The sequence below is a fragment of the Moschus berezovskii genome, chromosome 4 (assembly GCF_049115385.1).
Source record: "Moschus berezovskii isolate FMDL1 chromosome 4, NW_MosBer_1.0, whole genome shotgun sequence".
Classification (NCBI taxonomy): Eukaryota; Metazoa; Chordata; class Mammalia; order Artiodactyla; family Moschidae; genus Moschus; species Moschus berezovskii.
In genome coordinates, this window is record NC_142463.1 from 10878082 (window position 1) to 10904112 (window position 26031).

General features: G+C 35.4%; 1 protein-coding gene and 1 non-coding gene across 4 annotated transcripts in view; one reads left to right on the forward strand and one right to left on the reverse strand.

Moving 5' to 3' along the window:
• AGO3 (argonaute RISC catalytic component 3) overlaps positions 1-26031 on the forward strand; it is a 132175-nt gene that overhangs the window by 44659 nt on the left and 61485 nt on the right. For 2 of the 3 annotated variants that reach the window (XM_055402949.2, XM_055402950.2), the window contains exons 3-5: positions 2285-2405; positions 7460-7668; positions 8617-8753. In XM_055402949.2, coding sequence (XP_055258924.1) covers positions 2285-2405; positions 7460-7668; positions 8617-8753 — 467 coding nt within the window. Of the gene's footprint in view, positions 1-2284; positions 2406-7459; positions 7669-8616; positions 8754-16271; positions 16361-26031 lie in introns of those variants that run through there. The other variant, XM_088835135.1, reaches the window with a different exon arrangement.
• LOC129541871 (U6 spliceosomal RNA) lies at positions 23696-23799 on the reverse strand. The gene has a single exon (XR_016037345.1). It is a non-coding gene; the product is annotated as a U6 spliceosomal RNA (small nuclear RNA).

The window sequence follows — 26031 nt, forward strand, 5'->3', positions numbered from 1 at the left end:
TGTGGGAAAACTTATAAAATTATAAAGTTAATAAAGCATAATACATCTTTGTGACTTAATATTAACAAGTATTTCTTAAATCCTTAAAAAATGAAACCATAAGTTGAAGAAAACGATTCATTTGATGATACAGCATTAACGTTTTCAGTTCAGTAAATACATAGACATTGTTAACAGGCAGATAACATTTGGGGGGAAGATATTTGCAACAACTAAACCTGTTAATGAAATAATATTAGAATAACAAAGAAACTCCTTCAGTTCAGCTAGAAGACTGGCACCCAATGGAAAATGAGCAGAGGAAATAAACAGGGAGTTCACAGAAGTAGGGAAATAGGAACCTCCAGGAGGATGGTTTAGTGCAGGCATTCTGAAGAGCAGTTTGGCAGTCCTTCATCATTTAGTTGATAAAATTCACTTGGACCTAGCAGTTCTGTGCCTCAGTGTATATAGCCAGAGATTATTCTCACACAAGTTCATAAAGGGACATAGAAGGAGATAATGCATTGTCTTGGTGGCTAACTGTTAAAGATACTGAGTCTGTATTGCTGGGAGACCAGATAAACAACATGTAGAGTTCAGTTCAGTCGCTCAGTCGTGTCCGACTTTGTGACCCCATGAATTGCAGCATGCCAGTCTTCCCTGTCCATCACCAACTCCCGGAGCTTACTTAAACTCCTGTCCATCGAGTCGGTGATGCCATCCAACCATCTCATCCTCTGTTGTCCCCTTCTCCTGCCTTCAATCTTTCCCAGCATCAGGGTCTTTTCAAATGAGTCAGTTCTTTGCATCAGGTGGCCAAAGTATTGGGGTTTCATCTCCAGCATCAGTCCGTCCAGTGAGTATTCAGGACTGATTTCTTTTAGGATGGACTGGTTGGATCTCCTTGCAGTCCAAGAGTATCAGTCAGAAACAATGAACCAAGTGGCCCACAGCAATGTAAATAGATTTTAAAAACCTTATGCAGAGGGTAAAGTTGGAATGTATACAAACAGAAGGATGTTCATCAAACATGTTAGAGAAAATAATTTATTGAGAAGAATAGGAATAGGGAAATGGATATGGAAGGAGAAGAGAGTTAGGGGTCTTAATGGATGAATGATGATAATGTGGCAATGAACCGAGGAGCATGATTAACTTAACCTTTTGTATCTGGAGAGTAAAAGTGAGGCTTGGAGGCTCATGTGGCAGTGGTATAAAAGTTGGGCCGGAGAAGAAAAAATTAAAGGCCTAAAAATTAAAATAATCCAGGTAGTAGGACATGAGGTTTTAGGTTGGCGGTAATTGGAATAGAAAGTAAAAGAGTGGTGCAAGAAATACTTGCAAAATAAAATTGAAAGTTGAGGGAAATAGAAACTTTGAGCATTTGGAAAGTTTCTCTGGGTGTCAAATCAGCTTAATTTTGTTCCAGAAAATGCTTCTTTCTCCTTTCTCTTCTACTTGACTGGGCTAGAATTGAAAATTTTTTTCTCATTCTTTTAAATGTACTATAAATTATATTAGTACTATGTGAGTATACTGCCATTGTAATATATTTAGATTATATAAACAAAATAAAAAATCATTCTTTTCTTCACTTCTTTCTCCAGAGGTAACTAACAACTGTATCTATGTGGTACATACCCTTCTAGATATATTTCTGCTGCTTTTGCAAATTATGTGTGTGTAAAGATAAATATTGATTTGTGGATATTTGGTGTTATTCTCTCTATAGTCTGCAATTTTTTTAAATGTCTCAAAAAGAAACTTTTAAAATATCTTTCCATGTAACTATATAGGATAAAAATATTTGCTGGGTAAAAAATAGAGGTTTCAAAACATTTTTGTTGGCTGGATACCATTGGAATGGGATGGAGGGGTACAGAGTACAGGTGTGTTTATTGCTCTTAAAATCCCACAGTCTAGTAGAAGTATATAATACCAATACTACAGTGAAGTGAGTGTTCTAAAAGGTATATGTACTAGGTGCTATTTGAGCGCCATATTCTTTGATAAATGTGTCAGTTAGTGCCTAAATGGTGAAAGGGACTTTAGATCATCTATAAGGATAATATTTTGCAGGTCAACTGTGTCCCAGAATAATTAAATGATTCACTGGAATCATTCCCAGAAATCAGTCTTTCTGGTATCCTAAACTATAATCCAGAAGGGAAAATCTTTGTCATATATAATGATCTTTTAGAATTTTGTGACAGCTTTAAATAGTGTAAGAAACTACTTTAGTTAAGATTTTTGTATTTCATCATGCAGAGGATTATATGAATGCTTTTTTCCCCTTTTTTAGGGAGGTGGTTGACTCAATGGTTCAGCATTTTAAAGTGACTATATTTGGGGACCGTAGACCAGTTTATGATGGAAAAAGAAGCCTTTACACAGCCAATCCACTTCCGGTGGCAACTACAGGGGTAAGATGCTAAGATGCATTCCTTTATCAGGAAACTGTACATTTGCAGTGTCTTTTAAATGCATTTATGACCATTTTGTTATGGTCTGTATGTATCATTTATCAGTTTTAACATTTTATTTTTAAATAATTTCAAACTTAAAGTTGTACGATTCATGCAGAGAACTCATATATACCCAGATTGATTTGCATTCTTACAGTTTGCTGTTTTATCATTCTTCTTTTTTCTTTTGCTCTCTCTGTGTCTATAGAGACAGCTATATATAAAGATACATATCCATACTTATTTCTTCTTGAACCATTCAAGAGTAGGTTTCATACCTTATACCCTTTAGTGTGTTTTTCCTAAGAACAAGGATAAAAACCATAGTACAGTTACCAACTTCCCTAAATTTTATGTTGGTAAATTTTTGTCTGATCTGCCCTTAGTCCAGTTTTGTCATTTGTTCCAGTGATTTCCTTTAGCATTTTTTTTCCCCTTTGGTACAGAATCCAATCCAAGTTCCTTAATGTATTTATTTTTTTCTTAATTTATTTATTTTTAATTGAAGGAAATTTACAGTGTTGTGTTGGTTTCTGCCATACCTGAATGTATTTAGATGCCTTGTCTTCTTTGTTCTGGAAAATTTCCCAGCCTTTTTTTTTCTTTTATGACATTAGCATGGTTGAAGATTACAGCCAAGTTATTTTGTAGGATGTCCCTCTGTGGTTTTCTGGAGCTTCTTGATTAGATTCTGATTGAGGTTCTGGGGCAGGAAAATTGCATAAGTGTTCTTTCCTTATAGTGTATCATATCAGGAGGCACATAATATATATTTGTTTCACTAACGGTGAGGTTAACTTTGATCACTTGGTAAAGTTGGTATCTGCCAGGTTTCTCCTTTGAAGTTATTCTTCATTCTTTTGTGGGGAGTAGAGTTTTATTTTGTTTTTTTAATTATAATTGTGGTAAAGTATATGTTCAAGCTGGTTTTAGAAAAAGCAGAGGAACCAGAGATCAAATTGACAACATCCGCTGGATCATCGAAAAAGCAAGAATTCCAGAAAAACATCTATTTCTACTTTATTGACCATGCCAAAGCCTTTGACTGTGTGGATCACAATAAACTGTGGAAAATTCTGGAAGAGATGGGAATACCAGGCCACCTGACCTGCCTGTTGAGAAACCTATATGCAGGTCAGGAAGCAACAGTTAGAACTGGACATGGAACAACAGACTGGTTCCAAATAGGAAAAGGAGTACGTCAAGGCTGTATATTGTCACCCTGCTTATGTAACTTAAATGCAGAGTACATCATGAGAAACGCTGGACTGGAAGAAGCACAAGCTGGAATCAAGATTGCCAGGAGAAATATCAATAACCTCAGATATGCAGATCACACTACCCTTATGGCAGAAAGTGAAGAGGAACTAAAAAGCCTCTTGATGAAAGTGAAAGAGGAGAGGCAAAATGTTGGCTTAAAACTCAGCATTCAGAAAGCTAAGATCATAGCATCTGGTCCCATTACTTCATGGCAAACAGATGGGGAAACAGTGGAAACAGTGTCAGACTTTATATTTTTGGGCTCCAAAATCACTGCAGATGGTGATTGCAGCCTTGAAATTAAAAGACGCTTACTCCTTGGAAGGAAAGTTATGACCAACCTAGATAGCATATTGTAAAGCAGAGACATTACTTTGCCCACCGAGGTCCGTCTAGTCAAGGCTATGGTTTTTCCCGTGGTCATGTATGGATGTGAGAGTTGGACTGTGAAGAAAGCTGAGCGCCAAAAAATTGATGCTTTTGAACTGTGGTGCTGGAGAAGACTCTTGAGAGTCCCTTGGACTGCAAGGAGATCCAACCAGTCCATCCTAAAGGAGATCAGTCCTGGGTGTTCATTGGAAGGACTGATGCTGAAGCTGAAACTCCAGTACTTTGGCCACCTCATGTGAAGAGTTGACCCATTGGAAAAGACCCTGATGCTGGGAGGGATTGGGGGCAGGAGGAGAAGGGGATGACAGAAGATGAGATGGCTGGATGGCATCACCGACTCAATGGACATGAGTTTGGGTAAACTCTGGGAGTTGGTGATGGACAGGGAGGCCTGGCGTGCTGCGATTCATGGGGTCGCAAAGAGTCGGACACAACTGAGCAACTGAACATTGAACAGATATAACATTGGGCTTCCCTCGTGGCTCAGTGGTAAAGAATCTACCCGCAGTACAGAAGCTGCAGGAGACGCAGATTTGATCCCTCGGTTAGAAGATCCCGTGGAGAAGGGCTTGGCAACCCACTCCCATATTCTGCCTGGAGAATCCCATGGACAGAGGAGTCTGGTGGGCAACAAACAGTCCATGCGATCGCAGAGTTGGACACAACTGAAGCAACTTAGCACGCATGCACACACACATAACCTTATCATCTGAGCAATTTTTAAGATATGGTTCAATGGCAAAGTACATTCACATCCATTGCCACTGTAAATCTCCATCTTATAAAACTGAAACTCTTTACCCATGAAACAGTTAACTATCCATTTTCCCTCCCTCAGTGCCTGGCAACAATCTTTTTACTTACTGTCTTTGTGAATTTGACCTCTCTCAGTACCTCATTTAAGTGAAATCATACAGTATTTGTGTTTTGTGATTGGTTTATTTCACTCAGCATAATATTCTCAGGGTTCATCCATCTTGTCATGTGTCAGAATTTCCTCCTTTTTAATGCTGAATAGTATTCCATTGTATGAATATACCACATTTTACTTATCCATTCATCTGTTGATGGACATTTGGTTTGCTTTCCCATTTGAATGTGGATTTACTCTAGGGACCTCATATAAGTGGAGCCATACAGTATTTGTCCTTTTGTCTCTGGCTTCTTTTACTTAGCATAGTGTCTTAGAAACTATACCATTTTACATTTCCATCAACAGTGTACAAAGGTTCCAAATACTTCACACCTTTGCCAGCATTTGTGGGTTTGTCAGTTTTTGATAGCTGTCATCCTAATGGGTGTGAGGTAATAGCTCATTATGGTTTTGATTTGAATTTACCTAATGACTAATGAAGAACACCATTTCCTATGCTTATGGGCCTTTTCTGTATCTTCTTTGGAGAAATGTGTATTCAGTTCCTTTGCCCATTTTTTAATTGGGTTATTTGGTTTTGTTGTTGAGTCTTAGGAATTCTTTATGTATTCCTATGGGATATATGTTTTAAAATATTTCCTCATATTCCATAGGTTGTTTTTTCACTATGTTGATTTTATTCTTTGCACCAAAATTTTAAGAAAAGGAGATATTTTTAAGCGCTTATAGAAAGTGCTTGAAGTGCTCAAAGCTTGTTTCTTTTGATTATCTTTAAACTTACAAAGATACTTAATTAATAAGGGAGATACTTTCAAGAATCCTGATTCTCATTAGACTTTTATTAACTGAAGATTCTTGCTTGGAAGGATTATTATTATATAACAGTGGTTATTTTTCTAATTCTGTCATTCCTTCTACATTAATAATTGCTATTCTACTGTAAGGGAGCACATTTTCTTCTCTTCTGTTTATTTATCCTTATTTATTTGCCCAGATTGTCCCAGATTTGTCCTTCAGGAGCCCCTTTAAATTGGTGTGTCATGATACATCTTTTTTTTCTTGAGTACTTCCTTACTTTTGGACCCAAGATATTCCAGGTTCATCTTATGTTTTCCCTCTGATAGTCCTACAACTAGCCATATCTCAAAGGTGCACTGGTTTCTTTTAGTTGAGGAATTCAATTTAGAAGTCAAAATCTGGTTACTGGATGTGCTCATTGCTGAGTTCAAACTGATTCTACTAGTTCTAATCTATCCCCACTGGATTCTTCCTTTACTCCTTACATTGTATATTTGTAACTTTCTTTTCCTTTAAACCCGACTCCGCAAAATATCACCACTTTTACGCGTTTATTCATTCATACAGTACATATAAAATAGTTTCTGAATTACTGCATGATGTCACTATAGAAAACAAATCTGATAGTAGGAATTTAAGGTTCTATTTTGTATGTAGTTCTTTCCCACTCACTGCTCTCCCACACCTCTAACTGAAAGTGTAGTCAACATATGTTATTATGTTCAGAAGTTTTGCATTAGTGTTTTTTATTTTTTTTAGTATTCTTTCAATCTGGCTGTTATTTGTTTGAATTGCATTGGTTTCATTTGATTTTGTTATCTATTCAATTTTATCTTTTCCCATCCATCCTTATTTGACTTTTTGTTGTTGTAGAACTTAATTTAACATGCTTCCAAAAATCAAAACTACACTGGAAAATATGCTCAGAATTGTTGATCCCTCACTTATTTCTTCCAGTCTTTTCCTTCCTATCCTTTGAAAGTTAGCTGCTTTTTCTTGTTTCTGATTCATGCTTGCTGTTTCTTTTTACAGAAATAAGCAGATACATCGGAGAAGGCAATGGCAAGCCACTCCAGTACTCTTGCCTAGAAAATCCCATGGATGGAGCAGCCTGGTAGGCTGCAGTCCGTGGGGTCACTAAGGGTCGGACACGACTGAGCGACTTCACTTTCACTTTTCACTTTCATACATTGGAGAAGGAAATGGCAACCCACTCCAGTGTTCTTGCTTGGAGAATTCCAGGGACGGGGGAGCCTGGTGGGCTTCCATCTATGGGGTCACACAGAGTCGGACACGACTGAAGTGACTTAGCAGCAGCAGCAGCAAGCAGATACATGAATGTTTTTCTATTTCCCCCTTTCTCACGCAAAAGATGGCATACTATTTATAATCTTCTGTACTTGCTTTTTAACAATATTGCTTAGAAATTATTCCATAGGAGTTCCAACAGGCCTTCCTCATTCTTTTTTTTATAATGCCTAAATGGGCATTTAAGTCATTTCCATGTTTTTCAGTGACAAAGAGTGCTAGCATAAATGACTTACTGACATTTTAGTCTATTGATTTGACATTGAGATTGGTTATTTTTTTGTATTTGCCTTTTCTCTTAAATATTTTTATACGTTAAACTTACAAATAATTATATTTATCTTTTAAAACTTTTACCAGTTGACTCTTTTCCCATCAACAGGTAGATTTAGATGTTACTTTACCTGGAGAAGGTGGAAAAGATCGACCTTTCAAAGTGTCAATCAAATTTGTGTCTCGGGTGAGTTGGCACCTACTCCATGAAGTACTGACAGGACGGACCTTGCCCGAACCACTGGAATTAGACAAGCCAATCAGCACTAACCCTGTCCATGCCGTTGACGTGGTGCTACGACATCTGCCTTCCATGAAGTGGGTGCTTCTGGCTTTTTTTTTTCCTCTTTAGATTTTAAGTAGGAAAGCTGTCTTCCCAAGAATAGGTCTTGCAGTCTTTCCTTGGCTAACCTTCAGATGTTGTATATTTTGATTATCTCAGTTGAGGAATAGCATCCATACCAATTTGATGACAGAAGTAAGTTACATAAAATTTTCTGACTTATGAAAGTAAGTGTACATCATTAGCTTAGCTATTCTGTTGGATATTTTTCAGAAAAAAATGTCTAACCCTTTTTCTTAGGAGCTATCCATCTTGAGTAACTGATACATTTTCAGTTTTAGTATTTTAGTTAAATCACCTTGTCTTAAAGGTGATTTCATTATGTTTATAACAGTATCAAATTATGTTGAAATTGTTACTCTTCTAATTTCATTAGCATCTCACACATGTATGTATGTATCTGTGTGTGTATGTAAAAGATCAGTGTGTCTTTTTAAAGAAAAATGCTGTCTTGAGATTCCTGACAGTCCAGTCAGTGGTTAAGACTCTGCGCTCTCAATTCAGGGGACGCGGGTTCAATCCCTGGTCAGGGAAATAAGATCCCACATGCTGCACAGTGCGGCCAAAGAAGAAAAATACTGTCTTACAAACACATTTATCGAAGTAGCTTTTTGGTCAGTGATTGTTTATTCTGTGGCATTTTTTAAGATTCGAACTATTGTTTAAAACTTTTTAAATAAAATTAAGCCTTACTCAAACTAATGTTAGTTTTAAGTATAGAGAATTTCAGTGAGGGATTTTTTTCATTTTGAATAGCTGCTTTTTGCTTTCACAAATTTGGAAAACATTTAGTTTCATATATTCATAATGCTTGGCATTTTACTATGATAAGTTCAGATTATGTACTCTAGACTCACCTGTTCTTCAGATTTAAATATTTAATGAGAAGGAAAAGATTGAATATGCCATTTTAATTCTTGTAGATATACACCTGTGGGACGTTCCTTTTTCTCAGCTCCAGAAGGATACGACCACCCTCTGGGAGGGGGCAGGGAAGTTTGGTTTGGATTTCATCAGTCTGTTCGGCCTGCCATGTGGAAAATGATGCTTAATATTGATGGTAAGGGAATTTAAACCATATTCTGTGTTGGGTGGTTGATTTCTGTATGGTCTGTGTGTGTGTGTATACGTTTTATATATAATTATACGTACTGGTGTCTTGACTTAATATTTGGACATATATTAAGACAAACATATATTAAGAAAAACCTTTATTTTTTATTACATTTCATTTAGAAAACATTTATACAGAACTCCTCCTGGAATGCTATTAAACATGAAGTAAACAAATGAAAACAAATATAAAAGCTGTGACATGATCACCTGAGCTATTATAACTCATTTTTGTCCTTAACTAGATGTCAGTATTTCATTATGAAATACATATTTTAAAGGAAGAGAAGAAGACTGCTGGTCTTCGTGACCTGTAGATTATGCCTGCCACTGATGTTTAATGTTGCGCTAGTTGTATTCTCATTTTTAGGTTTATTTGTTTTTTTTTTAAAGAATGTTTTTAAGCGCATGTAGAAGTAGAGAGACTAGTATGATAAACTGCTATGTGTATCCATTATTGAGATTGTCCAGATTTTTCTACCTTTGCTTAAACTATATACATTTCTTCCTCTACTGTAGTAATTTTAAATCAAATCCCATACAGCATGTTACTTTGTCCCTACTACAGTATGCACCTCTGAAAATACGGATGTTTTCCTACACAGTCATAGTGCCACCATCGTATGTAAGAAAATTTGATCATTTATTTATAGCTTCTAATTCCCTGTCCATAATCAGATTTCCCTGATAGCCTCAAAGGTATCTTTCTGTAGTTAATTGGTTCAAATCAGGATGCAAGCAAAATCCACACATCATATTTGGCTACTTAGCCTTTTAAAAATGTAGTAGTCCCATTTCCTTTCCTCTTGTTTTGTTTTTTCCTATTTTATGTCATTGACTTGTTGCAGAAACTTTCACTTTTCCTCTAGAATATCCAAAAATCTGGATTTATCTTTTGTTTTCTTGTAGTGTCATTCCCTTGTTCCTTTATCTCCTATATTCCCTGGAAATGGAAGTTGGTGCTTGAAGCTTGATTCACTTCTGATTGATAAGTGCTCCATCGTGCATTGGGTTAGGAGGCACCCAGTATGTAGTAGATCCGGCTTCACTGGTAACTAAGATTGATCAGTGTGTCCAGAGATCAGTACGCCAGAGCTCTCCACTGTGCATTTGCCAATCAGTCTTTCAGTTCCTGATCCTCCATTCATTGACTATTGTCACCTGAGTCGTTTATTTCAGTGGGGATTACCAACTAGAATTTTTTCTTACTGTTCTTCCTTTTGCATTAGATGGAATTCCTATTTGGAAAAGTACATTGTCTTGTTGGTAATTCATTGTCTTTGATAGCTTTCTTGCTTTTTGGCACAGCAGAATGTTCCAGATTCATCCTATATTTCTTCCTCTGTACCTGGCATCAGCCATTCCTCCAAGGATCCCTGGAACTTTCCACATCAGTGCATAGTCTCATCATCATTTTCAGCTGCATCTGCCATTGTGAAGATGTATTGAGAAGATTTTTTTAAAGTCATCTTTAGGTGTATACTGACTGTTTCCCTGGTGACTCAGATGATAAAGAATTTGCCTGCAATGCAGGAGACCAGGGTTTGATCCCTGGATCAGGAAGATCCCCTGGAGAAGGGCATGGCAATCCACTCCAGTATTCTTGCCTGGAAAATCCCATGGACAGAGGAACCTGGCGGTCTACAGTCCATGGGATCGCAGAGTCGAGGCACAACTGAGCAACCAACATTTCATTTTCATTTAGGTGTTATACTAGATATGTTTTTGTTTTTTTTCCATTTCAGAACATCATTCATATATTTGTATTTTTAAGATAGATTCCAAGAGATGAGATTGATGGGTCAAAGACAGATATGTTTTTAATTTTGATTGTTACTGCTAGATTGCCATCCAATGAGATTGTAAATATTTTGCATAAGTAAATAAGGCTACCTGTTTCCCTGTACCTTCGCCACTAGATGTATCAAACTCTAGATTTTTGTCAATCAAATTTGGAAGAAATAGTTTCTTTATGTACTATTTTGCATTTGGTCATCTTTTCTCATATGTTTGGATCACCTTATTTCTTTTTTAAAAAATTAATTCTTTATGTCCTTTGCTCCTTTTTTTCTGTTGAATTCTTGGTCTTATTTACTGAGAGAGCTTTCTAAATCAAGGAGATTAGCCCTCTGTGGTATGAATTGCAGATATTATCCCTGGGTTGTTATTTGTCTTTTAATCTTTGATATTATTTTTGCTTTTTGTCATGTAGAAATTTTTCTTTTGGTGACAGGTGTGTGTCTCAGTCGATCCTTTCTTTTGTAAGTTTTAATATCAACTAGGGCTGGTGTCATTTTTCTCTTCTAAGATTTCTAGGCTGTTCTTGTGTATATCATTGTATAAGCTTTAGAAACACCTTGTCAGATGTAGTGGGTGTGGGAGGATGAGCTATTACTTTGACTCTATTATATTTTTTAATTAAGTTATTGAGTCTTTCTGTCCAAGAAAATTCTGTGCCTTTCCATTTGTTCAGGATTACTTTTTTTCCCTTCTGGAGTGTTTTAAAGTTTTCCTTCCCTAGACAGTAAAGAGCCTGCCTGCAATATAGGAGACCTGGGTTCAATCCGTAGGTTGGCAGGATTCCCTGGAGAAGGGAATGGCAACCCACTCCAGTAGTCTTGCCTAGAGAATTCCATAGACAAAGGAGCCTGGTGGGCTATAGTCCATAGCATCACAAAGAGTTGGACACGACTGAGTGACTACCACTTTCACATAAAATTTGCCGTTTCTTATCATTCCTGGATATTTTCTCTCTCTTTCTCTTTTTTTCTTATTGAATGAACTTATATTCCAACTAGTTATTGTTTATATACATGAAGTCTTTTAATTTCTATATAGTAACTTTTTTCTCTCTGCCTTATTGAATTCCATTAACTTTTCAAGTTATTTCCTTGCAGTTTCTAGGTTATAATCATTTTGTCTGCAGTAGTGATAGTTTTACCTCTTTGGATTTTTACACCTCTAATATTTTTTATCAGGTTATATTGACTAATTAGATAGAACAGTGTTAACTGTTAGGGAGTAGTGGGCATCCTCTTTGGATTCCTTACTTTAGAAGGAATGCTTCAGTGTTTCTGCATTAAGTATGATGGGTGCATGTATGTTTGTATATGCTTAGAAGCCTCTGTTGGTTTCTATTGAGTACTTTCGATCAATAATGTATGTTTTTTGTCAGTTGTCTTTTTAGTATCTGGGGAGTTCTTTATATGCTGTTTTCTCCTCTTTTTAAAAAACACTGAACTAAATTTGTGTTTCTAGATTCTTTTAATGTGGTGCTGAATTCTGTTTTTTAACAGTTTACCTTTTTAATCAAGTTGCAAAAAAAAAAGCAAGATTGATCTGATCTGCAATCTTCTCTTTTTTTTATGCAGTCTTTTTCAAGTTTTGGTATTAATGTTTAATTACACAAAAAATTTGGAAGTTGCCTGTGCTCTAAAATGTACAGCAGTTTTTAAATAGCATTAAAATTATCAGCTCTTTTAAGATTTCATGAAATTCCCATGTGAAATTTTGTAGCCTGGTTTGTTTCATTTTGTTCAGTGAATAGTTCTTTTAAAGCTTTCATTTATTTTGTGAAAGTCAGTCTGTTTAGGCTCTCTGTATTCAGTTTTGGTATGTTATATCTTATTAGAAAATTATATATTTTATCTATATCTTTACTAAGTAGTCTCTTTTTTAAATTTTTATCTATTTCCATGGTTTATCCCCCTTGATTCTTTTTAATCTTTGTGCTTTGTCCTTTTTACTCTTAATTAGGAGAGGTAGTACTTTAATCAACCTGTTTTCTGCTCCTCACTCTGCCACCTGCCTCCGCCAAAGAGGTTTATGAAATTTTTTCTTAGCTCTCTGGCTTTGTCTTCTGACTCCTTAATTTCTCTTTTAACTTAATAAATTTTTTCCTCTACTTTTCTTCAGTTAATTTAGTTGTTTTTCGTAACTTTTTTTTTTCTCTCCTACACTGGGTCTTTCTCGTGGCCCGCCAGCTTTCTCTAGTTGTGGCGCGTGGGCTCTAGAGTACACTGGCTCAGTCGTTGTGGCTCAGCGGGCCTCTTTGGTTGCCATGTGTGGGTTTATTTGCCTCTTCGCATGTGGCATCTTAGTTCTCAGACCAGGGATCAGACTAGTATTGCCTACATTGGAAGGCGGATTCTTTACCGCCAGACTACCAGGGAAGTCCCTTTCCTAACTTTTTGAACTATAGCAGTGACTCAGTTAATTTCATTTTTCTCATTGAAAAAAGAATTTAAAATGATTATTTTGGAAATTCCCTAGCAATTCAGTGGTTAGAACTCCATGCTTTCATGCTGAGGGTCTGGGTTTTGTCCTTGGTCAAGGAACTAGCATCCCACAGGATTATATTATTTTCTCAAAACACCACAGATTTCATTTCCCCTGTTATCCAATGTTGTTTGAGAGACTTTTCGATTGAAGATATTTTTATTTTCAGATAGTGTTGTAAATTTCTCGTTTCATTGCGTTGTTTATCAGAATGTAGTTTGTATTTCTGTTTTTAGAATTTATTGAGGGTTTTTATTTTAGTAACCTAACATAATCAGAATTTATGAAATGAAAGTTCAGTAGCTCTTTGAGAATAAGATACAGTCATTTTTTAGGATAGAGTTAAATGAATATCATTCAGCTCTTCACTTTTGATTATGTTGTTTACATCATCTATTTCCTTATTTATTTCTGTTTACTTGTCTCAGAATGGGAGAAATAAATTTAAACTTCCTATTGTGTTTCTATTTCTTTTTATACTTCCACTTTCTTAATGTTGCTACCATAGTATTGGGAGCATATGTATACCTATCTTTATTCTTTGTTGTAATTTATACCTTTACAATGATAAAGTGACTTTTTTTTGTACTTTTTGGGCCAAAAGTCTACATTATTTAACAGAAGGATTACAATCCATGTGGTCTGTTTTCTGTGCTTTTTAAAACCCCATCAGTGGTTACCTTCATACTTTCATTTAATACTCATCTTTCTCCCTCTTTAAAGCAGTATCTTTTGCTTTTCTTAACAAGTAACTTTTATATTAACTTTATTCTCTTCTTTCCCTTCTTCTCCTTTATTAACTAGTTTTAGCCAATATAGCATTATTTTATTGTTCGTTATGATTTTACTTAAATTTTTACTGCTTGACTCTCAACTTTGACTCTGTTGCTGTAAAGTGTGCAATCAGTAAGTTTATTCTACTTTTTATGGTTGTTCTGTTTTTCATGTATTTGTATATACTATTATTCCCATGGCTTTTGAGCATGTAACAGTTACATTCCATTCTGTCACCTGTATGTGTATTTGTTTTCATCTTAAATCTACAGTTATGTGTATTGGTGCTACTTGCAAGTCCTTTTGCTGAAATTTTTCCTGTCATCCCTTGGTTGTAGTTTGTCCTCAAGTTACTTCAGGAAGGGCTCATATGAGTAAGAACTGAGTTTTTGCATATTGAAAACCACTTGTCTATAGCCTTATTTCTAAAGGGGACTGCTTGGTTAGACATAAAATGATTGAATCACACTTTTTTTTTAATTCTATTTTTTTATCGAAGTATGGTTGATATACAGATTGTGCCAGTCTCCACTGTACAGCATAGTTACTCAGCTATAGATACATTCTTTTTTTTAATATTCTTTTCCATTATGGCTTATCTGAATCATACTTTCTTGAGTTTCTTATAGATACTTTCCCACTGTCTTCTGACACTGAATTTGCAGTAGAGAATTATGATGTCAGCTGATTTTCTTGTCCCTTATAAGTACCTTCTTTTTTTGTCTGGTTGCTGAAAATATTTTTTACAATTATTTTGCTAGATTTTTTTACTCAATGTTGACTATTTTGAGTCAGTTTTATTTAAAACATGGGATCCCCTTTGAGGATGTAGGTTCAACTCTTATCTTTTTTTTTTAATCTGTCGTTTTATTTTCTTTTAAAAAAATTCTGTCTTGCTTGTTCTTTACTGTTTCTTTTATGGTATAATTTTTACCATTTGCTCATTGTAGTTTTGTCTTCATTTTTTTAATTTAAAAAGTCTTTTTCTTCCTTTTCTTTCATGAGTTCTGCAGTGCTTATTTCATTTTCTCCTCTTACCTGTTTGTCTTTGCCTGAGTTCTTAAATTTCTGCGCTGAGATCTTTCTTCATAGCTGCATTAAGCAATTTCAAATTCATATTGAAAAGTAGTGTTATAGTTTTATCTATTTTGTGGTGGTATATTCTGTTGAGTTTTCTTTGTCTGGGATGTTGTGCTGCTTTTTTACATTTTTTAAATGGTATTTTTGTATGGATACTTGCCACTTTTGTTACTCGTATTTGAAAGAGATCAGTTTTCTCAAACCACCTATTAGAAGAGACTGGAGTGGGAGAAGGAGGTGGGACAGGACATTAGGAGCAAGGTTGTTTTCCAGGTTTCTCTGCTCAAGACCTCTATTCTCTTCTGTTCTGATGGATTCTTTCTTCAGAATAAAGCCACATCTCCTTTGCCTCTCAATCATGTATGTTTAAGGACTTTCTGCTACCAAGGAATTCAGCTCTTGCCTTTTAAAGTGCGTGCTCAAATGTTAACAGTTAAAGAATCTGTGAAGGGTGTATGGTAGTTCACTGTACTATTCATTTAACACTTCTTCATGTTTGAAATTGCAGAGGGAAAACGCATGCTTTGGTTTTAAAAGGGAGTCCTCTCTGAGGCCTGTCGCTTCTAGCTCTCCCTCAGTTGGCACTCGTGACCCTTCCTGCACTCTGCTCTAATTCCTTCCGAGACCCCCATTCAGCTTTAGTACTGAACATTGCGGTCCCATTTAGGATAAGACCCTCTTTCTGGAGTAAAAATTTGCTGCTGCTGCCCCACTAGACTTTCTTTCATCTTTCATGACTTTCTCCCTTGCAGAGGTTCTACTAGTACTAATCCCAAGTATTTTGGGCCGTATTTACTTACAATTTGGCACTTTCAGTTTTTAATTGTCTCCTAGGTTCATTGAAGATATAGGGTTTCTTCTCTTTTCTTTTCACTCTCTCTTTTCAGATTATCTTTGTTGCTCTGTAATGAGTTCTAGGGGGAAAGTGGGAAGTTTTGGAAATAAACTGCTGCTATTTTCCTATTGGAACTTACAAAGTTCTGCTTTGGATATTACAGAAATTTCTAAATAACTCATTGGTCGAAGAAAATTTTAAATATTTTAAACTAAAGGGTAATGAAAATAGTACATACCAGAATTGATATGATTAGCTAAAGCAATTTTTAGAGAGAATTTAAAACCTTCTATTAGGGAGAAAAGCATCAATGACCTATATATTCATCTTAATAAGTTAGAAAAATAACATAATTAAATGCAAAAAAAAATAGAAGGAAATAAGAGTTTTAAAAAATTAATGAAATAGAAAACAAATTTACCTCTATCCTGTACATAGGAAGACTTCAAAAATTTTAAAGAAGGATAGTGACATGATCATATTTGTTTTCCAGAAAGAGACCTCTGGCAGCAGTGTGGAGAATAGATAGAGGAGAAAAAATCTAATCTGAGAAGCCAGTTAGGAGGCTTTTTCAATCACTAGTTCAGGTAAGAGATGGTGATGGTCTAATGTGGGATGGAGAGGAAGGAATATATTATAAGATTAAGATGAAAAAATAGGTTTAAAAACCATGTCCAGAAAAAAAGTTTGGGTGTAGTCACTGGTACATGGAACTGATTGGAAACGAATAGACCAGAAGGTTAACTAGGTTTTTGAAGGAATTGGTTTTTGGACATAAGAAAATATAGAGAGAGAGATTGGGTTTACACAGTTGTAGGGGCAACCTAGTCAAGTCTGAAGTCCTTAGGGTAGGCTATCAGGAAGGGTAGGCTAGAATGAATGGGTGTGGGCTGAAGCTGCTGTCCATAAGTAGAGTTTCTTTTCTCTCTTAGGGACATCTCAGCCCCATTGTTAAGGCCTTTCAACTAACTGAATGAGGTCCACCCACATTATCCAGGATAATCTCCTTTACTTAAAGTCAACTGATCATGGAATTTAATTATATCTGTAAAATACCTTCACCGCAATATCTAGATTTGTGTTTGATTGAATGGCAACTAGTAGCCTAGCCATATTTATATATTAAAAAATTTAAAAATAAACTCATACCTGGCCTATAAAATTCTATGGTTAAAAATATAATAATAGTAAAAAATTCTGTGATTATTCAGTCTTTGAAACAACCTTCATATTCCTAAACCTTTAGTAACTGCATTTATTTTATAAACTGGTTTTCAAGAAGAGCATACTCACCAACATACATTCAGAATAGTGACTCATTCATATCATTATGAATGATGATTCTGAATGTGGGAGGGAGATCTGCTTTCACTGGTTAGTTGGAAGTTTATACCATGTCTAAAAAGATCAAATGTTAATATGTCTAACGCTTGAGGATTCTGTGGAACATATAGAGAGTCATCTAGTATGTAGTTGGAAATGCACATGTGAAAATCTGTAGTGGAGTGAGGTAAAGGTAAAAGTTTTGGGAGTCCTTAGTACATAAATCCATATTTGAAACTCTGAAAATGGAAAATTTGCTTTAGAAATGGTATTTAGATTGAAAAAAGAAATGAAAAGGAGAGAGCCATGGAGAATGCTAGCATTTAAGGAAGAAAGAAGAACCAGAGAGCAATTAATGATTATTGTAGGCAGTATTAGAGCCAAGAAATGGTGTCAAGGGAGGAAACATATTCAGAGAATAGATGATTTCACAGTTAAGCAGTGGAGCTCTTCCAGTAAAATCAAGAGTAAGACAGGGATGTCAGTGCCATGATATTTAGTCACTATTGTGTTTGCTAAACTTCTGTTCTTCTTACAGGTTTCAGTCTACATGTTACTTCCTTGAAAAGCAGTAATTGACACCTTCTCCCCCCCATCCAGCCATCTCCCCTGCTTCCAACCATCCCCCAAGAGTTACATATCTCTCTCAAGTATTTTTATAGCACAGTATACTTCCCTGGTAATACCATGTGTCACTTCGAATGTGTTTATTATTCTTTGTCTCCTGTTAGAATGAAGCTCTATGAAGCTAGGGACTGTCTACCTTATTCACCGGTATATATATAGCCTCTGTGCCTGACACAACTCTTGGTCATACTAAGTAAAGAATGAATAAATAAAATTAAGAACATGGAGGAGGAGTGTCTAATTGAATCTGGAAAGTTAGGAAAATATTTGTAGAAGTAAATGATATCTTAGCTGGGCTTTTGTAAATGTGATGACATCAGGAGTTTGGGTCAAAAGGGGGATACACAGGAATGAAAAATTTCTGAGAGGTCTCTAAAGTAAAAACCTTTATTGAAAGATATAAGCAAAAATCTGAATGAATTAAGTATATTAAGCTTATTGAGAAGACTCTGTTTGATAAAGTGTCAGTTCTCCAAAAATTAATCTGTAAATGAATTTTAAGTAGAATCCCAGTAGGGCATATAGTGAAACTTGAAAAGTCAGTATGAAGATTTATTTGGAAAAATAAGTGACTGTGAAAAATCAATGTAATTTAATTTTAAGTTGGCATTTTGGATCACTGAGGAAAGAGTAAAATATTTAATAAATGGTATTTATACAGTTGTTAACTATAAGAAAAAAATAATTAAATCCATCTCATATCATATCCCAGATTTATTTGTAGGTAGATTATAATCTAAAATTTGAAAAGCAGAGCTTTAAAATTCTTGTCAAGAAAATACTGATAAGCTTGGCTGCATCAAAATTTAAAACTTATTTGTTACTGATGAATCATAAAAAAAGTTAAAATGCTAAGAGAGTATTTACAGTATATATAACCAAAAACTTTACAGGGAGATCAGTTTAAAAAAAAAAATAGCTAATTCACAAAAGAGGAAACACAAATGGTCAATAAACCCATGAAAATCAAATTCTCAAATTCATTATTAGTCAGAAAAATGCAAGTGAGATCAGTACCATTTGACACCTATCAGATTTATAAAATTTTAACAGCTGTTGGTGAGGATAAAGTATAAGGAAATATCTTATGCAATGTTTGTACGAGTATGATTTGATACAACTTTGGAGAGCAGTTTTCAATATCTAGAAAAGATGAAGTGAAAATGAAATTGAGCATATCTTAAAACCCTTAATATACCATAGAGGTATCTTGCATACCGAGATATTTTTTGCTGTAGCAGAAAATTAGAAGCATCCTGATTCCTGTGAATAACAGAATAAGCAAAATTGGAATGAGTACATAAATATTGTCATATTGTGGTATATACTATTATATATAAGTTAAATGAATGAACCAAATATACGTACATCAACATGGATTTTTCTTAAAGTTCTCTGTTATCTTAATGAAATGAAATAAAGCCTAAAATTTTAAATGGGTTTGTTTTTAAACTGTCAGTAATATGTACTGGTGCTGTGAAAAATCATGAGGGAATGTACTGCACTGACCACCTTACTTGCTTATGTTTCCTTTCTCGTTTGTATGATTTTGCAACCTTTGCACTTGGTATATTTTACTGAACAAAATAGTCTTTATTGAACTTGAGATCAACTGGAAAGATTAGTATTGAGCAGTATATGATGAGTATTACGGACAAGTAATAAATACAGTGGGACTGTGCAACAAAGGAATCCATTCTAGTCTCAGTGTTAAAGGAACTTTTCTCTGAGGAAGTGACAATTGGGAGCTTAGGTAAAATTTGTGGTGATGATAAACATGGAAGAGTACTTTAAGAAAGCAAGCAATTTAATTCTAATTGTGTGACTTCATCTTGTCTTCAAAATGATTGTTTTCATGGTATATAATATCTTAACTCTCAACTATATAACTAAATTTAATGAATTTTACCAATCCAAGAAAGAAAAATTTTTTTTTCACATTTCATCATCTCTGAAATTGGGAGATGTCTTGCAGTGGATGGTTTGTCACAATTTAATTGGAAAATTTGGCAAATATAGTACTGATGTACCTTACCGTAATCGGGCTTTTAGAGTCAGTGAAATACAGTAGACTTTTTTATGTTAGGCCAGACTCAGTTGCAATTTGCATTTTGTTTTTCTAAGTATGCATTTAAAGAGTACCAGAGTAACTATAGGGAGTTCCCTGGCAGTCCAGTGGTTAGGATTCCATGGTTTCACTGTCAAGGGCACGGTTTCAATCTCTGGTCAGGGAACTAAGAGCCTACAAGTCACAGTACAGCCAAAAAAAAAAGAATCTGATATTTATTAGTTGTATCTCCCTGAAGATACCTGTCACAGATAGAATGCTAAACATTTTACATTAATTACAGTCAGCCCTTGTTACCTGGGTACCATGGATTCTGAGGGCTAACTGTAATGCATTATTTTGTATAAGGGACTTGAACATCCACCGCTTTTTGATGTACAAAGGGAGTTCCAGAACCAATCTTCCGTAAGAACCAAGAGACAACTGTATTTCATCTGAACTTCATCACAGTTGTATGAGTTAGGTGATACCCCCAACTGAAGTTTAGAGACACAATCTCTAAATTTTCTCTCTCTAAAGTGACTTTTTTCCCTCTAAAGATCACATAGTTTGTATTTTATATTTATATTACTGTATATGTAATGTAACCTATTAAGTGTAGAGGCACAGTCATTTACATTTAAGTGATAGAGGTCAACTTTTCTGTTTCCAAAACTTATGCTCTTAATATTCACAGCATTTTCCTGTATCCTTTAAGAAGCAAGTTTCCTGACAGGACAAATCTCTGACCCAGGACATCTGAGTTGAGAAATGTTTTTTTATTTTTATATACTTTATTTGCTTCTTTGTGCTTTTCAGTAAAATGTAGGTTTCTATAGAATATTCACTATCTGTTTTGCTGCTAGAAGAAAATGGTCAGAGTATATAAGCAGAATTTGATAATTATAATTTATTCTGCTTAAATCAGAAGTTCACACTAAATATGCTTGTTTAAGGAAAACAGATTTCCAATAAGTAATTTATTAATCACAATATTAGTGTTGCTTGTTTCATATGATTGCCTTAAGTTCAGGTATAAGATCCCTCAGTGAAAGTGAAAGTTGACAATTTGATTTTTATAGTATTCAAATTAGTCCCCAGAAGCAGAACAAAACAGAACCTTTCTTTAGGGTGAAACAGGCAAGCAGCAGGTTTATCAACACTGGCCAGACTCAGCCAAGTAAAGATACCCGTATCAGGCTTATTTAGTCTAACCTCACTTTAGAAAAAGTATTTTCCAGCAGGAATTTCAGTGACAGTTTCCAACAAATCTGTTTCTTGATTCATACTGCTTCAGGCTAATTGAGTATGTTCTTCATATTTGGTGCACAGCTGTCCTCTTGGGATCAAACATCATTCTCTGTATCCATTTCTCTCCCTACCCCTCATTTTTTAATATTTAGAAGTTTCTTGAGGAAAGGGTATACAAGAAGCAAAAATTTTTTATGCCTTACACATTGGAAAATGTATCAACAAACCTAAATGAAAGCTTATCTGGGTTTCTATGTTGGAAATAATTTTTCCTTCATAAATTTAAAAGTGATGTTCCACTTTTTAAATAGCTTTGGTGAAGTTTTGTTTCCCTTATATTACTTTGCTTTTTTGAAAATTTACTTACCTTTATCCTCTAAACCTCTTCACTTTTTCATTTTTGCTATTATGCTTTTAATTTCTAATCATTTTTTTATTTCTTGAATGTTATTTTATAATAGCATGCTATTCTTGTTTCACATATGGTAGTATCTTCTCTGTGCTCACTGAAGATAATTTATCTTAGAGTTTTCTTTTTCTTGCACATGCTTATGCTTCCTCCACATTCTGTTTTGTTTGTTTATTTGTTTTGATTACGGTCCTCCATTTCGGAAGCTTCCTTCAAGTATATGGTGTCCTTGATTATTTCTTCATGATGCAGTGGGAATCTAAAACATTGACTCGATGCTTTGAATTCATTAGTGGGACTAGTTGACTTTGAGCTTTATCATAGAGTGGTTTTATTGGGCTGATCCTGGGGAACCTATAATGTTAGTGATCTTAGTTAGGTCTTTCCTCTTAGTTGGTCAGTTACCCAGAGATGAGACTTCCAGACTCCTGCCTGAAGGGTAATAGTCTTGTTACCTGCATTCTGGAAGCCAAGTTGGGGATTTTGGCTTGGGGAGTGTCTGCATTCAGGAATTAATATTTATGGTCACTTAGTTCTTTGTTTTGGGTACAGTCTTGTGCCCTCAGCTGTGCCTGACATCATCCCTCCTAAAAGTCTTTTACTTTTTCCAGAGAATAGACTTACAGATTATGCCAGGATAAAGATGAGGCAGTTGTTCCACAATGTGAATGGACAGGAATCTAGGACTCTACCTGCTTCTCAAACAGCTTTTTAAATTTCTCTGCACCACCTTCATTCTTTTATCACCGGTTTCAGAGGTACCTGATGCTGCCATTTCTCACACCTTTTGAGAATTCTATCTGCTCTGTCAGCTACAGCTTGTCTACTTGTTTTTCATCTTCTAAAATGGTACATTTTCTATTTTTGATCCTCCCTTCCTTCTAGATTTATGCTTTTTTTTCCTCCTTAATTTCTTACCTGAGTTTTAGTGGAGTTTGGGGAAGGAATGAACTGAGTTGCTTGACCAGAATCTGTTCTTAAAATGGAGAGGCTTTGCCTGGTTCATCTTTAAATTCCAACCCACAAAGGAGTCCCTGATATAGTAGATACTTGAATATTTAAATGGATGAGTAAGTCTTATTTTATTATTTGTAAAACCAAAAGTTGATTATTTTTAAACAGTTAATAAAAATTTTAAACTCCTAGGAAGGCTAATAAAAAAAAAAAGGAAAAAACCAAACAGATTACTGGTGTCAAAAATTAAAGAAGAGTTTATCATTAAAGATCTCTCAGAACTGAAAGGTTGATAAGGGAATGTTAGAAACAGTTTTATACTAATTAATTTGATAAATGAAACACAATGTTAAAAAGTTAGCTCAAAGAAAACTGTAATAGCCTTCTATCTGTTAAGGAAATTGAATTCATAATCCTTTCTAACAAAGAAAACTCCAATCCCAGTTGATTTTGTTGCTAAAATTTATCTGACATTTAAGAAAAAATGATACCAATCTTACACAGATTCTTTCAGAAAACAGAAGAAAAAGGGGGTTTCAACTCAATTTTATGAGATTGTATTCCTCTGAATCTGACACCTGACCAAAACAATGTAATCTTCTCAACAGACAGAACAATCATCTGACACATTTTAATGTTATCATGATAAAAATTTGTAACACACTAGCAGTGTTCTTGCCTGGAGACTCCCAGGGACGGCAGAGCCTGGTGGGCTGCTGTCTACAGGGTCGCACAGAGTTGAACACAACTGAAGTGACTTAGCAGCAGTAAAAGGAAACTTCTCCAACCTGATCAAAGAATCTAGAAAAGCATGCAGGCATCATCATCACTTCAGTTCAGTCGCTCAGTCGTGTCCGACTTTGCGACCCCATGAATCGCAGCATGCCAGGCCTCCCTGTCCATCACCAACTCTCAGAGTCTACCCAGATTCATGTCCATCGAGTTGGTGATGCCATCCAGCCATCTCATCATCATACTCAGTGTCAAAAAGAGTGAACGACTTTGCCATAAGATTAAGAGGAGGATGCTTACTCTCACTACTTCTATCCAACATTGTGCTGGTGCCCAAGAGAAATGAAGGTGTAATATTGTAAAGGAAGTAATATAACTATCACTGTTTGCAAAAGACATAATTGTCTACATAAAAAAATCCTAAGAAATCTACTCCCCCCAAAAAATCCTACTAGAATTAATAGATGCATTTAAGCAGATCACAAGGCACTAGTTGCCTAATAATACTAGCAGTATAATAAATAATACTGGCATTCAGCAGTTGGAAAATGAAAAACACATGTACCATTCATAATATTTTTAAAATATTTAGGAATAGATTTTTTTTTTTTCATCTTTGCACAGGGGCCATGCTAATCTCTGTATCATTCCACTTTTGGTACATGTAGTACCAAAGCGAGCACTAAGAATAGATTTTAAAAGAGATGTGTACACAAACCCTCTACACTGAAAGCCTATAAAACATTCTTATGAAAGATAAATAAACAAAGATACCATGTCGCTGGTGGCTCAGATGATAAAGAATCTGCCTACTACTCCAATGCGGGAGACCCGGGTTCGATTCCTGGGTCGGGAAGATCCCCTGGAGAAGGAAAGGGTAACCCACTCCAGTATTCTTGCCTGGAGAATCCCATGGACGGAGAAGCCTGGTAGGCTACAGTCCACGGGGTCTCATAGAGTCCGACACGACTGAGCGACGGAACGGAACTATGCAGGAGACCCAGGTTCAGTCCCTGGGTTGGGAAGATCGCCTGGAGAAGGGCATGGCAACCCACTCCAGTATTCTTGCCTGAAAAATCCCATGAACAGAGGAACCTGGCAGTTCATGAGATCACAGAGTCGGACACGACTGAAGTGACTTAGCGCACACGCAGACCATGTTCTTGGCACAGAAGACTCAAATTGTTAGAATGCTCATTATTCCCAAATTGATCTGTAGACCCAATACAATCCAAGAATCTCACCAAAAATCTCACTTTTTAAAAAATACATATAAATTGGCAAGCTGGTTTTAAGATTTATTTGAAAATGCCAAGAATCTAGAACAGTTAAAACCATTTTGAAGAAGAGCAGAGTTGGAAGATTTATAATCCCTGATTTCAAGACATGCTGTAAAGCTACAGTAAGCAAAACTGTGATACTGAGGGTAAAGATGGACATATAAATCAAGTTACAGAATGGCTGCAGATACTACACTTGATCCTAGCCAAAAAGCTAAAAAGTAATTAGAATAGCTATAAACACTTATGTGGTTGATTGATATTTGACAGAGGGGCCAAAATTCAATGGGGAAAGAATAGTCTTCTCAATGATACTAGAACAGTTAGGTATTTGTACAAAAAAACATTAAAATTGAGAAGCTTCTAAGAAAAGAGGAAAAATATTCATGCCCTTGGAGTAAGCAAAGATTTCTTTGTATGTTGGAAACCTAATCTAAGTGAAAACCATCTCTTAAGAACACTGTTAAGATGAAAAAGGCAAGCTACTGAAATTTGAAAAAGTTTCAAATATTTGCATAATATATCCTGTACAAAAGATTTGTGTCTAGAATATATGAAAAACTTGCATAACTCAAACTATTTTTAACAGTGGCCAAAAATATACACTGCACAAAAGATTATGGGAATGGTCAATAAGCACCTGAAGAGATATTAAACATCATTGGTCATCTGGAAAATGCAGATAAAAACCACAATGAGATATCACTTCACACTTGCTAGATAGCCTTAAGTAAAAAACCCAGCAATGTAAAGTGTTGGCAAGAATGTGGAACGGTAGGAGTATAAAACTGTACAACAACTTTGAAAAATATTTTGGCAGATTTTTTAAAATTTAAATATTTTCTTGCCATATGTCCTAACTATTCTTAGGTCTTTCCCCAAGAGAAATGAAAAAATAGGTCCATACAAAGGTTTGTATATGTTCATAATAACTAGGATCTGGAAACAACCCAAATGCCCAGCAACAAGTAAACTGAGAAACAAATTGTGATTTATTTACACGATGAAATACTATCCAGCAATTTAAAAAAACTAACTATAAAATGGTATGGACGAGTCTCAAGTATGATGTGCAAAAAAGCTAAACGAAATGTTGTATACCGTATAATTCCATTATGTAAAATTCTGGAACAAATTTATTATGAAAGGAATCAGATCAGTGGTTGCCTGCAGCAGATGTGATGGAAGCTGATTAAAGAGGGGCAGGAAAGTACTTTTGGGGGTGATGAATATTTTGTCTTAATTGGAGTGATAATAGCATAGAGAACAAGATGGTTGGATGGCATCACTGACTCAATGGTCATGACTTTGAGCAAGCTCCAAGAGATGGTTAAGGATAGGGAGTCCTGGCATGCTGCAGTCCATGGAGTCGGAAAGAGTTGGACACAACTCAACAACTGAACAACAACCACAAATAGCATTGAGGTATACATTTGTCAAAATCATTGAGCTATACAGTTAAAATACATTTTATTGTACGTAAGTTATACCTCAAATAGTTGTTTTAAATGAGATGTCACATCCCCGGAAAGGCTAACATTAAATTCTTAAACTGCTTGTGAGAGAGTTAGTTCTTAAAACCACTTTGGAAGATTTTGGCATTATCCAGGAAAGTTAGAGATACACATCCTTAGT